The sequence below is a fragment of the Chelonoidis abingdonii genome, chromosome 6 (genome assembly GCF_003597395.2).
Source record: "Chelonoidis abingdonii isolate Lonesome George chromosome 6, CheloAbing_2.0, whole genome shotgun sequence".
Taxonomy (NCBI): Eukaryota; Metazoa; Chordata; order Testudines; family Testudinidae; genus Chelonoidis; species Chelonoidis abingdonii.
The window spans coordinates 49514232-49527417 of NC_133774.1; the positions used below are offsets into that span (position 1 = coordinate 49514232).

At 41.1% G+C, this 13186-nt stretch overlaps 1 protein-coding gene across 1 annotated transcript in view; it reads left to right on the forward strand.

The window, feature by feature from the left end:
• Positions 1-13186, forward strand: part of ANKRD31 (ankyrin repeat domain 31) — a 131736-nt gene that overhangs the window by 93957 nt on the left and 24593 nt on the right. The window contains exons 20-22 of the mRNA XM_075067009.1: positions 1053-1140; positions 5042-5138; positions 9178-10213. Coding sequence (XP_074923110.1) covers positions 1053-1140; positions 5042-5138; positions 9178-10213 — 1221 coding nt within the window. The remainder of the gene's footprint in view (positions 1-1052; positions 1141-5041; positions 5139-9177; positions 10214-13186) is intronic.

A 13186-nucleotide genomic window follows, 5' to 3' on the forward strand; every position in this document is an offset into this window, starting at 1 on the left:
AGAGCAGCAGCATGTTATGAAGCTAAGTGTGAAGAAAGTAAAGATAAATTCAGTTTGTGCAATCTATCTCCATCTGTTTCTGTTCATGATTTCTGTGCATCTATACTTCCTTTCCATTAGCATGCTATATTAATATTCATATTGTTCATATCGATGGAAAATGCCAGGATCCATGAAGTCTCTCACCAGCATTTCCAAAGTGGCCCTTCTGAGGAGCAATGACTTGGCAATCAGGTTAATTGGAGAGAGATGAAAGGTTATTTTGGTTTAAAACAAAGCTTATTTGAACATAGGCCCTGTGAAAGCAGAACTCTCATTGAGGCATATGAGCATGTGGCACCTCAAATCGCAGCACTAGAGGTGATGGAAATGCCTTTCTTTAAACTATCTATACCTAGAGCCCCATGCATTCCACTGCAGCAGCAGTTTCTGCTGAAAACACCCATATTGTGCTGCAGAAACAAAACATTCATTAAAAAAAGTTCTAGCCCATATGGTTGCACAAGAAACCTTGAAAACATTAACCAAATGTAAACTGATGCAGTGTTCTGTTCCCAAATCTGCCAAAAAGCCTGAAAAATGGTTCTAAATATCAACATAAATTATTCCACTGCTGATCATTTTAACAGAAGCTCTCAGCTAATGTGCTTATCTCAACTGCCTCCCGCTTTTCTACAAGTGCCAGAAACCCCAGCTGTCCCTATCCTGGCTGTCAAAATCTTCAGCTTTGCCCCTGACAGCTTCTGTGATGCAGTTAGGCTTGTCAGTACAAAAATCTTTGGCATAACAAAAGTGTAAAATGTGAGGAAAGATCAGATAGATTGAATTTAATATCAAAATAAACCACATGGGCTGCTGTACTGGTTTCATACTGGTTCGTTTTCATATTTAATTATAAACCTCTGTTTTCTTTATTTAAATAAATCAACCACGCCAGTGTACTGTTGAAGTCAGGAATATTGCCATAGAATTTAAGTTCAGCTTGCTTAGGTTCAGTAAAACCTTGTCTGTACCTCTGTAACGATAAAGTTAACAACGTTTGTCTTTGATAGTATGAGTCCATCATTGCTACGTTACAAGATATAGAAAAGAAGCAGGAAAAACTGTCGCTGTTTGAAGTAAGAAACCCAAAAGATGAAGGTAGTTGTGAATTCAAGTTCAATTTTCATTATTGCTCTGTTTGCAATCATTACTCTAGTATATTGCTAAGAAATATACTTTCATACATCCTTGATGATACGCTAGAGAGGTTTTAGTTGGAGGCTGAAGGTGACGGCTAGTCACTCAATTACAGACCTAAAAGTCGCAATGCTCTAACAACAAAAACTTCAAAAACAGACTCCAACTAGAAACTGCAGAACTGGAATTAATTTGCAAATTAGACACCATTAAATTAGGCTTGAATAAAGACTGGGAGTAGATAGGTCATTACACAAAGTAAAACATATTTCCTCGTGCTAATTTTTCCCATACAGTTACTCACACCTTCTTGCCAACTGTTTGAAATGGGCCATCCTGATTATCACTACAAAAGCTTTTTTTTCTCCTTCTGATAATAGCCTACCCTAATTGATTAGTCTCATTAGAGTTGGTATGGCAACACCCATTTTTTTTCATGTTCTCTGTGTGTCTCTCTCTTCCTACTGTATTTTCCACTGCATGCATCCGATGAAGTGGGTTTTAGCCCACAAAAGCTTTTGCCCAAATAAATTTGTGAGTCTCTAAGGTGCAACAAGTATTCTCATTCTTTTTGCTGATACTATCACAGCTACCACTCTGAAACCTGTCACCATGCAAGGTTCTAGGATAGTATTTAATTCAAGACTTTTAAAGTAGGGATTCTCAACTTTTGGTGTACGTACCTTTCAGGGTACTTTCAGTCATATCTGCAATATACCTGATGATAAAAAAGTGAAACTACTATTTGGCGGTATGGAAATATTACCTTTTAAGTTTAAACAAATCAGGCTAGCCATAAACATGAATATCTGAATAAGAAAAACAGCAATCAATAGTCACACAGTGCTCTGTAACTCAAGTCCAATATTATTGACGGTGGTCTCTTATTCATGATTGGATATAGTTGTTTTGGAGCCCCTCCATAGCCAAGAAGAACAATGCATATATATGTTCAAATGAATGCAGCATATTCATTCCAGTGCAATTATAGTTGTAGGGACCCAAAGCATTTTATGGCAAAAAATTAAAAATGTGTTAGGGGAAATGATGGGGCCGATTCATAAGTGATGGCAGTTGGAGGTGTAAATTACTTTTGCCCGAAAGATTAATTTAAAAAGAAGATACCTGGTACAGATCTCCTACCACCTCAGGTTTTCTGCTGGTGCAGATCAGCTGTAGTTTGTTGCTGGAGATTCAGAGGAACCAAGCTGCTGCTGAGGGAATGTATTTAAACAGTGCATCTCCTGGCCTCACTTGACATGTGGCCTTCCCAGCTGGTGCTGTCCATTTCGGGCAGATCTGACCCTCTGTGATCACTCTATTCCGCAAAAGAAAGAAGTTATAGCTATTTTCCATTATTGAAACCACTTCTAGTGTAATTTCCATTGCTGGGGCTCAGTGTTTAGGTTTGCACTAGCAGATGCTAGTGTAAACCCAAGATGAATATAACCACGTGTCTTTTAAACTAACTAAATTTGAGGTCCTGCAAAGATCAAGAGAGCCCTGTTAAAAGAAATGTGAACTAGGGAAAAAGTTGTTCTTGTTCACAGAGAAAGGGAATGAAAAAAAGGCTCAGGTGATTGTATATAAAAGCTTTCCAGTCATATCTACAGTCAGTTGCTCAGCAGTGGTAGAATATTCAGTCAAACCAATGGAGCTTCAGATAAACAAATAAAATTTGAGAACTACTGCTCAAAATGGTTACATTTCCATGTGTTTGAATAACCAGACAGGCTCCTGTGTGACTGAAGCGGAGACCCAGTTTCATAAAATAGAAATAAGGAGTATCAGACTTTCTCTGGCTAAGGTCGCAAGAGAAATGGGTAGGATGGTCTTTAAGTCCCTTGTGACAAAACCACCTAATAATTTGGCATCTTTTAACATAAACTGTAGTAGTTACTTAGGAAGAGCACAAGAATGATCAACAGTATAAAGGTGCAGTGGGATTACTATGAAGATAAATTAGCAACACAGTTACATGCAGTATACTCAGCTCTTAGAAGTACTGTGATCTGTCACTTTAATAAACCCAATGTTCACATTTCCCCTATTTTGATAAATAAATAAATAAATACATGCAATACTCAGTAAAATGAGAAAATCAGCTTTCTGGACACACTCTGTGAGTTGTGGGTTGTTTTTTTCATACTGCAGTGTTCCATTTTCAAGTATAATGGTTGATAGAAATAAAAATTGTGTATTTCCTGTTTACTAATGGCCTTGATTATATTTGATTATCATATCATCCCACTGGCATCCACAGGGACATGTTGGTGTGACGCTTCCCACGGATCCCTAGGTTGTGAGGTATCTTTCTACCACCTGCCCTTAGCGGGAGCAAACCTTATCTGACCTGACATGGGGCAACTCCATGAGTCCACCGGCTATGGGCAATAAAAGCACTCGCCTCCAGGCCTCTTCAGAACTCACACTTTCTTTACTGGTTAGCGAAAGGCATATTCTAACCCCCTAGTCATATAGGTGTCCCCCTGCAGTGTCCAGCCACCAATCATTGAACACTCACAGAATTACCAGACCTTCTGTTCCCAAAGGAAAAATACGCTGCACCTTTCCAGTTATACCATAGTACATAGCTCCACTTAACACACTGCCCTTAGATTAGTCTGTAGTGAAAGTAAGTATACGCTTATTTAACAAAGAGCTTACTTCCTAGATTAAAGACCTTTGGCATCTCCTTGCATTTTCCTGATATAGCAGACTAATTCTTTCATCTTAGTCATAAACCAAACACTCTCCTGCTGTATGTTCCTTTCTGTTAATTTTATGATCGCTTTTCGACTTTGTAGTGTTGATTAGCTGGTGATTCTGTATGCAAATAGAATTCTGTTGTAAGATACACAATGGTCAGCCAGGGAAATAAATCTCTTTTATTCCTTGTCTGAACAGAACCTGTATATCACCTTCTGGTGACCTGTCTTACATACCTCAAGAACACAGTTTTCAGTATATGTATGTAACTCTTCACATACTATGCATTTCACAATTACTGTGATGAGCAGTGTGACAAAGGCTTTCAACAGAGACCTTTCTTGACACTCTTTGACAAACTACTGTGTTGCCCTGTAACCCCTTTGCATGCCTGTGCACTCTGCCAGTTGGCACCTAGAGGTCCCTGGCTCATAGTTGGTAACTGCGCTTGTGATGTTGTTAAATCTGTGCCAGTTGAGGCCTTTCAATTTTCTATTGTATTGTAGGCCAAAGAAAAGAGGGCATCTAATAGGACCATTTAAAAATTGTTCCTCCTTGTGTTTCACAGAGGGCTACAGCTAGCAAACTTAATCAATTTCTAATCTATTTTTCTTTTACAGTCTTCTTCTGTGATGTATGTTTTAATACAGCATGTGAAACTATTATACATTGATTCAGATGTCATATTTGACTCAGAGAAATAAAAATCCAGGCTGTTCTCTAATATATAAAATACTAAATTTATGAATTTCTTGCTTCTATAGTCTTAGTGGACCTGGTCCTGAGCTGGTGTTTGTCAGTGTAACTCCATTGATTTCAAAGGACCTCAAAAAGATTTGATTGCCCATCAGTCAAAAGAGTGTGCTTTAACCTACACAATTCCCTTAATTACAGTCTGGGTGTGGCTACTGCATATCCATACTTTCTAAAATTTGAGCTATTCAAATGTAAGTAGTTAAAATTCTCCACAGGAAGTTATATTTATCTTGAGTACTTATAAAGCAATAACTCATAACGTACATGACAGTATCACCTGTTGCCATAACAATATTTTCATTCTCCAGCTTTGTTTTTGCTGCCTCAGTAATTGTAATAATCATAATTCTGCCTCTCATTTTAATAATAATTTTGACTATGTTTAAATGCTGAACAGGACTGTATATTCATGACCTGTCGCAGATACAAGACACTTTGAACGAAGTGCTTGCCAAACAGAAAGCAGAAAGGGATGTCCTAGCTAAAAAATACAGGTAAGTGAAATGTAACCTGTGGTTTTATTAAAGATTTATTTTTTAAAAACATCACAAATGGATCTTGTTAGAAGGCCAGCAAGCAGTAACACGAAGGCAAAATTGTGTGGTCCTAACTCAGTCTTTTATCAAGTATAGCTCTATTGGCATCAGTGAGAGTTGTGCCTGCGTGAGAATTTCAGGATTTGGCTGACTCTAACAAGTAAAATATTTATATAAACACATAATAAGAGATGTTTCCTGCCCCAAAGAGCAGTCTAAATAAAAAGGCAGATAAGGGTTGAGATAAAGGGATATGACAGAAGATTAGAAACGGAGGCACAGAGATATTAGATTACTTTCCCATGGTCACAGGGGAAATCTGTGGCTGTGTCAGGGATTGTACCCACAGCTCTTGAGTCCAATCCAAGCTCTTAACCCACTCTTCATTCCATAGATCATTCAGGCAGCGGGTATCATAAGCTGGGGGAGGCTGTGCCTCCAGAAATAGCCAGGTATGGCCCCACCCACACTCCTCCTCCAGACCCGCTCCTGCCAGTTCCCCTGTCCCTGTGCCATGGCCCCGCCTAGGGCTGGTGCTGGTTCTGGGGCTGCGCTGCCCTGCCTACCCAGTGCTCCAGGGCTGGGAAGGCTGTGGCCACGCCACCTGACCTCCCGGTGCTCCAGGGCTGGGGTTGCTAGCCTTGAGGGGAAGCGATGGCCATTGGGGGGAGGGTCTGGGCTCTGGCAGGGGGCATGGAAGGGGAGAAGCCGGGGTAGAAGGGGCAGAATGGTGGGCTAGCCTTCACCAGTCAGCAGTTCATGCGCCACCCATAAGAGATAATATATATACATAAAATAGGTCATTAAAAAAAGTGAGGCTTTTATGTGAAAAGGAGTTAACATTCCACAGTCATTCCTGTGAATAAACTAGGGCTTGTTTGTATGAACACTTAATTTGCAGTAAATTAGAGTGTAAATCTATCTCACATTAGACTGCTGTGCATTAATTGTCCATGTGAACCCTGCTGCCATGCACTAAAATTTCCATAATGTGCTTTAATCTACTTCCGTTTCACAGATCAAAATGCACACATTTTTAGATTTACACCCCACTTCCCTGCAAACTAAGTGTTCATATAGACAAACCCTCAATAGTTAGACAAGTAATTACAGCTGATTTAACATTTGCACAAGCCTATCAGACAATCTTTGACTGTTGTTAGTGAAGCCATGTGCTATAGCACTAAACTGATAAATATTTCTGAGGTGTTGAAAATGTGCTGCAACCAATACAGCTGCTATCTTTCACGTGTATTGAACTGCATGCCAGCTTTACACTTCCATTTGACTATTTCTGTTGTGAACTTTTAATTTTGCAACTAACTAGCATATAGCCTTTTGTAAATAAGAGGACATCATGTAAACCATTTTCCCATCCTTCATTCAGCTAAGCCACACATAATATGAAAAGTAGTTGAAATGGGGCTCATTATTGTGCTAACTTTGAAGTCACTAGTATCCTCTTTTCATGGTACTTTCTCTTAAGCCTTGTCTATACTGAAAAGTTTTGCTGCTTTAAAGTATAATTAAAGCAGGTATCATAATTTCTACGGCTGGAGCGCAGCTGTGCCTGCACAGCTTCCTCACCCCAAACACTGATGAGATCCTGCAGCTCAGGAGTGCTCCATGCTGGGGCTCGTTTGGGGCATGGAGGCATGGTCACTGATTGATTGATTGATTGCACTCCACGCCTCGCTGAGCAAACAGGAAGGGGATTTTTAAAATTCCCAGGGCATTTAAAGGGCGGGTCACCTGAGCCCAGGGCAGTGGAGTGCGAAACGATGACCAGAGAGGCTGAAAAGGTATGCTGGGATACCTCCTAATACCCTGGAGGCCAATTACAGCACTGGTGAGTGTCCACACCTGATGAGCAGCGCTGCATCACCAGCGCTGGATTCGCTACACCCGTAGCAGACCAGGAGTACAGCCAGCGCTGGAGCCAGGGAGTTGCAGCGCTGGCTGAGCTTTGTAAGTGTGGACACCGAATAAGTTGCAGCGCTGTAACCCTCTCACCAGCGCTGCAACTTGCAAATGTAGCCAAGGCCTCAGGCAGGGGCAAGGCATAGTGGCTTCCTATTCAGTGCACTTCCACTGCCTCATAGCAGATACAGAGTGAAACAAAGCAGCAGTATCAGTTCCAGTGGGGCTTGTGAGAGGAAATCAAAGATGAACTGGCCCCCATAGAGATGCCTAAGGGCCCAGATACCCTGATAGACCTTATCATCCACATATATAATTGGCTACAGGAATGAAGGGAGAAGAAAAGAAGTTTTCTGCAGCTCCGGTGCCCAGGTACAGTAACATCAGCTTCTGTATCACCTGCTGAACACATGCAAGCAGATCTGTCTCATCAGCAACTCACATCTGAAGAAAAGAAATGGCCCAATCAATGCCACCTGTGACTCTGCTGTGGTGAGCCTGGCCACACCATCTCGGCCTGCCAACTGCAAACACTAAGAAGTTCGGGGATATAAGCCAGCCTTGGAATTGTGGGGGAGGAGACTGGCATGGGCCTTGAGAGAAAAGAACTTCCCTATAACCTATTTCTCACTGAGAGGCACCCTGATGCCTATCCAGGGGCTTCTCATTTGCAGGTTACTATCCAGCTGTGCATCCTAGGGGATTCCCAGTGGATTCTTCGCTGATTTTGGAGCAGTGGACAGTTTCATAGCTGCAACTACAGCTTTCAACAAGATACCTCCACATGGACAGACCCTCTTGGAAACTAGACTATATGTTCCTGGGCCCAAACCCAGTGTGAGACTCTGTCCCAAGGTCTGATTGGTGGAGTCCCAGAGCAGCTGATTAGCCAGGTAGTCCTACTTAGGCCAGCAGCAGGAACAGGAATATGTCCAAACAATTGGGCTCCATCCTGGTTTGGATAGTGTGCTTTGTGCTTCCTGCTTCCCCAGCTTGATCTCCTGGCATTTGAGCTGACTTGACTTGTGGTTCCTGACTGCCAGTTTGTCTCCTGCCTTTGACCTCCTAGCATCCTGACCTGGCCTGACTCAGGTTCCCAACTCATGATTCTAACCTCCATTTCCCCCTCCCCACACCCGCTTCTGACTTCCCGGTACCCAAATGAGGTTGGTCCTTGACTCCTGGTTAATGACTGTGGATTTTGGATCTGACTAGTAGGTCTGGCCACCCATGACCTGGCTATGACACTCATGGAAATCAGTTGAATATAAAGGATATTATCAAGATATTTTTCACAATTTTAAAAATAATTCCTTTACTTACTTCTACTTATAGTAACCCAGTAGAAGATTGAAATTGAAATCTCTCTTTTTACTGCAATTTTCATTCATTATGTAAGTGTACATGCACACATGCGCGCACACACAATTATCACTTCATAGCAGGTCATGAATTCCGAGCTGCTAATGTCAATTTTGGGGAGCAGAGGTTTGGATAAAGAATATGAAAGCATTTGTTTTACAAAATAACATTTATTTGGAAGTTTACACAGTGTCAAATCCTGGCAGACTCTTGCATCTGTGTGGAGCTCTGTGGACTTCAGTATGGTTCCACCCAGGCCCATGAGTTTGCTCATGCAGAGCTCATTGCAGAATCAGGGCCCAAGTGGGGGCTGCAAGAGGCCTGAATGCAATAAACCAGTGTTGTGAGAAGAAGGGTCTAGAGGAATACCCAGAAGATTTATATATCCCCTGTGCACTGGCCTCTGGTGATGTGAGGGCAGGGAATTGGCCAGTGACTATGTGGATCCAGTTTCTCAATTCCACTCGTAGGGATGCCTGGTAGGTCAAGATTCTTCACATCCTGCCTCCAGGCTGAGGAGGAAGATTCTGACCTCTACCGGGTTTCTCTGCACACCATTTATTATGCATAAGGATTGGGATTTGAACTATAAACTGTACAAACAATAAAAAGGTTGTTCAATGTTTCTTTAGAGGTTTTTCACACTCTCTCTCTCTCTCTCTCGTATTTTGTGTTCTGGAATTAATCTTTTGTTTGTTTGTTTTATTTCTTATAGGGCTTCAGTGGAGTCTTTTAAACAAGGAGCACTGAGGGAACAACTAGTTAAACTTGCTTCTAGGCAAAAGAGTCTTTTGGTTGTGGCACAAAAACAGAAAGAACTAGGCCAAAAAATAAAAGACTATAGGAAAGCAAAGCAAGTGCATTCTAGATGTTCAAAAAAACAAATCCCAGACTCAATTATTTCTCAGGAAAAGGACAATAGAGATGATCTGACTGTTGATGAAATAGTTCATCCTAATGTAGTAACAGTAAGTATAGACTCTGGTGCCAAATTGGCTAATGGAAACCCTGTGGAAACACTTCTCCCTGGAGAAGATAAATTTTCAGATCAAGAATACAGCCAACATCCAAACAGCTGCTTAGATGAGACAGGAGCAAATGAAGAGGCAAGTACAAGCAATGAAGTTTCTTCCCATGCTTTGACATATGAAGACAAGGTTAGAGAATATACCTTTGATAAGACATCAAAATCCATAGATACTATAGAAATGGTAACATTGCCGTCAGAACCTGTTAGTTGCATTACTCCAACAAAGTGCTCACAGCAAGAAAAAAATAATTATATAGCAATTGCAGTTCAAGGAAGCAAGTCTCCAAATCCCAGTCCAGTAACCAGCATGTTAAATATTTCAGAAGCTGAAAGCTTTATCAATAATAATATCCATCAGCCAATTGCTGATAGCCAACAGGTTCTCATTGGTAAGACTCTGCAAAGATGTGGACATAGGAATGAAGCTTCCCAGAAGCAACCAATAGTGGTGTCAGAATCTGCAGAAATCTCTCCTATTACTCTTCAGCAAAATATCTTCCAAAATAATAGACCCTCATGTAATGCTACAGGTCTGGTCTCATATGTACCTTATCCAGTAAACAGCTGTCAAAATTCTTCTTACCAGTACTCTGATAATCAGGATAGTGAACAACCACAATTGAACTGCAGAGGAAATAGAAGGAAAAAAAATCGACTGAAAGATCTGCTTGAATTAGGAAAGATTAAACCAGGAGAAAATGTTCTAGAATTCAAACTGCAGGTAATTGGTTTACCACCAAAATAATGTAAATATTAGAAAATAATGAAAAGAAATAAACCACATAATGTAGGAAATCATAATATCATAGGACTGGAAGGGATCTCGAGAGGTCATCTAGTCCAGTCCCCTGCACTCAAGGCAGGATTAAATATTATCTAAACCATCCCTAACAGGAGTTTGTCTAACCTGCTCTTAAAAATCTCCAATGATGAAGATTCTGCAGCCTCCCTAGGCAATTTATTCCAGTGCTTAGTTACCCTGACAGGACTTTTTTCCTAATGTCTAAAGTACACTGTCCTTGCTGCAATTTAAGCCCATTGCTGCTTGTCCTGTCCTCAGAGGTTAACAAGAACAATTTACCTCCCTCCTCCTTATAACAACCTTTTATGTACTTGAAAACTGTTATGTCCTCTCTCAGTCTTCTCTTCTCTAGACTAAACACACCCTTTTTTCATTTTTCCCCCATAAGTCATGTTTTCTAGACCTTTAATCATTTTTGATTAAATATTGAACATTATACTATACCAAAGCAGTTTGAGTATTACGTTAATCTGTAAATATCAAAATAAACTCCTGTCTGAACAGCCAGCTCTAGTGGCCCACCCCATCCACTCTACTGATGAAGTTATTCCTCACTGACCTTTGCTTGGAGACCAGAGCTTGTTGGAAGAAGGCTAAGTAGAGACCTGTTCTCCCCACCCCCAACTGTATATTTTAAAGTTACAAGGTTTTTTTTAATATCCTTGTAACCTGTCAGACAAAAGACTATTTAAAACATGCAATATTAGAAAAATTAGGACTCCATTAAGAGACGGTTGCCAGTTTTCAGTGCTGAAATATGGTCATCATCAGTGTATCATGGTCATCATCAGCAGGTGTTTGAAATGGAACAGATGGGATAGTCTGGACTCCTCAAACCTGTAGAGGAAAAAAAAATACTGCTACCTTTTTTATCAGAACAGTTATCAAAAATTCAAGTTTTGTTGGTAGTTTCTGTTAAGAGAAGAAATTGATGGTAGTCAGGTATTTCTTTAATGCAGCCCTATTTAGTTACAAAGAGTGTACATAAAGTCAGATTGCCCTGGGCACAATAGGAATTGAACAACAGAAGACAATTTTGCCTTATTTTTTGTTTTGTTTATGATTCAGTTCCAAGCCTCTTTCCAGCCAGCACTCTACCCTAAAGCACTTTTTTTAGCTTTTTCTCATGGCCACACTACAAGTGGGACTTCCTTGCTCACTTCCATGTGTATTTCTGTGGTGTTTTTGCTGCTGCTTCCATACACACAGCTGCAGTGAAGGGCTTGTCTACACCACGCAGCTTTTAGCGACATGGTTATGTTGACACAGCCTTGTTGCTAAAGTCAGTGTGTGTAAACGCTCTTTGTTGGCACTGTATCAGCACTTTTGCTGACAAAATACTTCCAGCCCCGAGAGCGGCGTTAGCTTTGTTGGCAGGAGAGTGCAGCATTCATACTGCCACTTGCGCTGGCAAAACTTTTGTCTTTCACGGGGGGGTGTCTTTTTTAAGTACCTGTGAAAGACAAAAGTTTTGTTGACAACTTCCCAGTGTAGACAAGCCCAAAGTCAGTCTGCCACCCCTGTATTTGTTATGAGATCACCATAAACCCCTTAGACTGCATGGCCCTGCCACTGCCCAGGCTTGCATGTGGTCTATTCATTGGGTGGTGTTTTCCATTCAGCTAACACTGAACAAAAGGGCCTTTAATTATTCCCTCATTTAGCCTGAATGGAAGGCAGTTACCACACCTAACAGTTTCAGCAAGGTGGTGTAATTACCCATATCCCAGCAGAATAGTATTTTAATTTAGGGTATGGCTACACTTGGCATTTCAAAGCGCTGCCGCGGCAGCGCTTTGAAGTGTGAGTGTGGTCAGAGTGGCAGCACTGGGAGAGAGCTCTCCCAGCGCTGCACGTAAACCACATCCTTTACAGGTGTAGCATGCAGCGCTGGGAGCCGTGCTCCCAGCGCTGCCGCCCTGATTACACTGACGCTTTACAGCGCTGCATGTTGCAGCGCTCGGGGGTGTTTTTTCACACCCCTGAGCGCGACAGTTGCAGCGCTGTAAAGTGTGAGTGTAGCCAAGCCCTTAGAAATGTGTTCAAGTGTTTCCTTAATCTCGTTATTCAGTATCTTCAGCACGTAATACTGAATTTTTATTTAATATTTACAGATCAGCTTTTAAAACTATTTTCTACCAAGTGTCTTATAAGAAAGGATTTCAGTGGGTGAAATGCCTTCTTTCAAACCATGTAGCAAATAGCAGCATTCAGAATACTGTATATTTAAACAGCTTTTGGCTGCAATTTCTATTATCTGTTTAACATTTACTGTCATTGCTAGCAGCAAAATAGAATGGTTTGCTAGTCCTTTAGACTGCATAGTATTTGATTCTGAAAGTTCAGAGGTGGCTTTTAGTTTTTTTATGACTAAATGTGATATTTAGGAGGATACTGTCAAGTTCTTTAGGCCAAAAATATAACACCAAGGGCTTGTCTTCACTACTATGCTAAATCAGCGGCGCCAATGTAGCGCGTCTGGGGAAGGCTCTCCTGTTGACGTAATTACTCCACCTCAATGAGAGGTGGAAGCTATGTCAGTGGGAGAGCATCTCCTGCCAACATAGCACAGTGTAGACACTGCTTTAAGTTGATGTAAGTTACGTCACTCGAGGTGTTCTTTTTTCACACCTCTGAGTGATGTTACTTACATCAACTTAATCGGTCGTGCAGACATGCCCTTAGGGATTGATCCCACTATTAGATAAATGAGCATGTTTGAAACAGCTGAACAGTTTGAAAAATAAATTATTTCTCTTGTTTCTATGCTAGCTGATGATACAAGAGACACAGTAATGTGCGCCCTATATCTAAGAACAAGATCAAGCCTCTGCCTTCAAATATGTGTCCCGTCCTCCATCCCCCCGCCTTCAAACATAGAGCAGATTTACA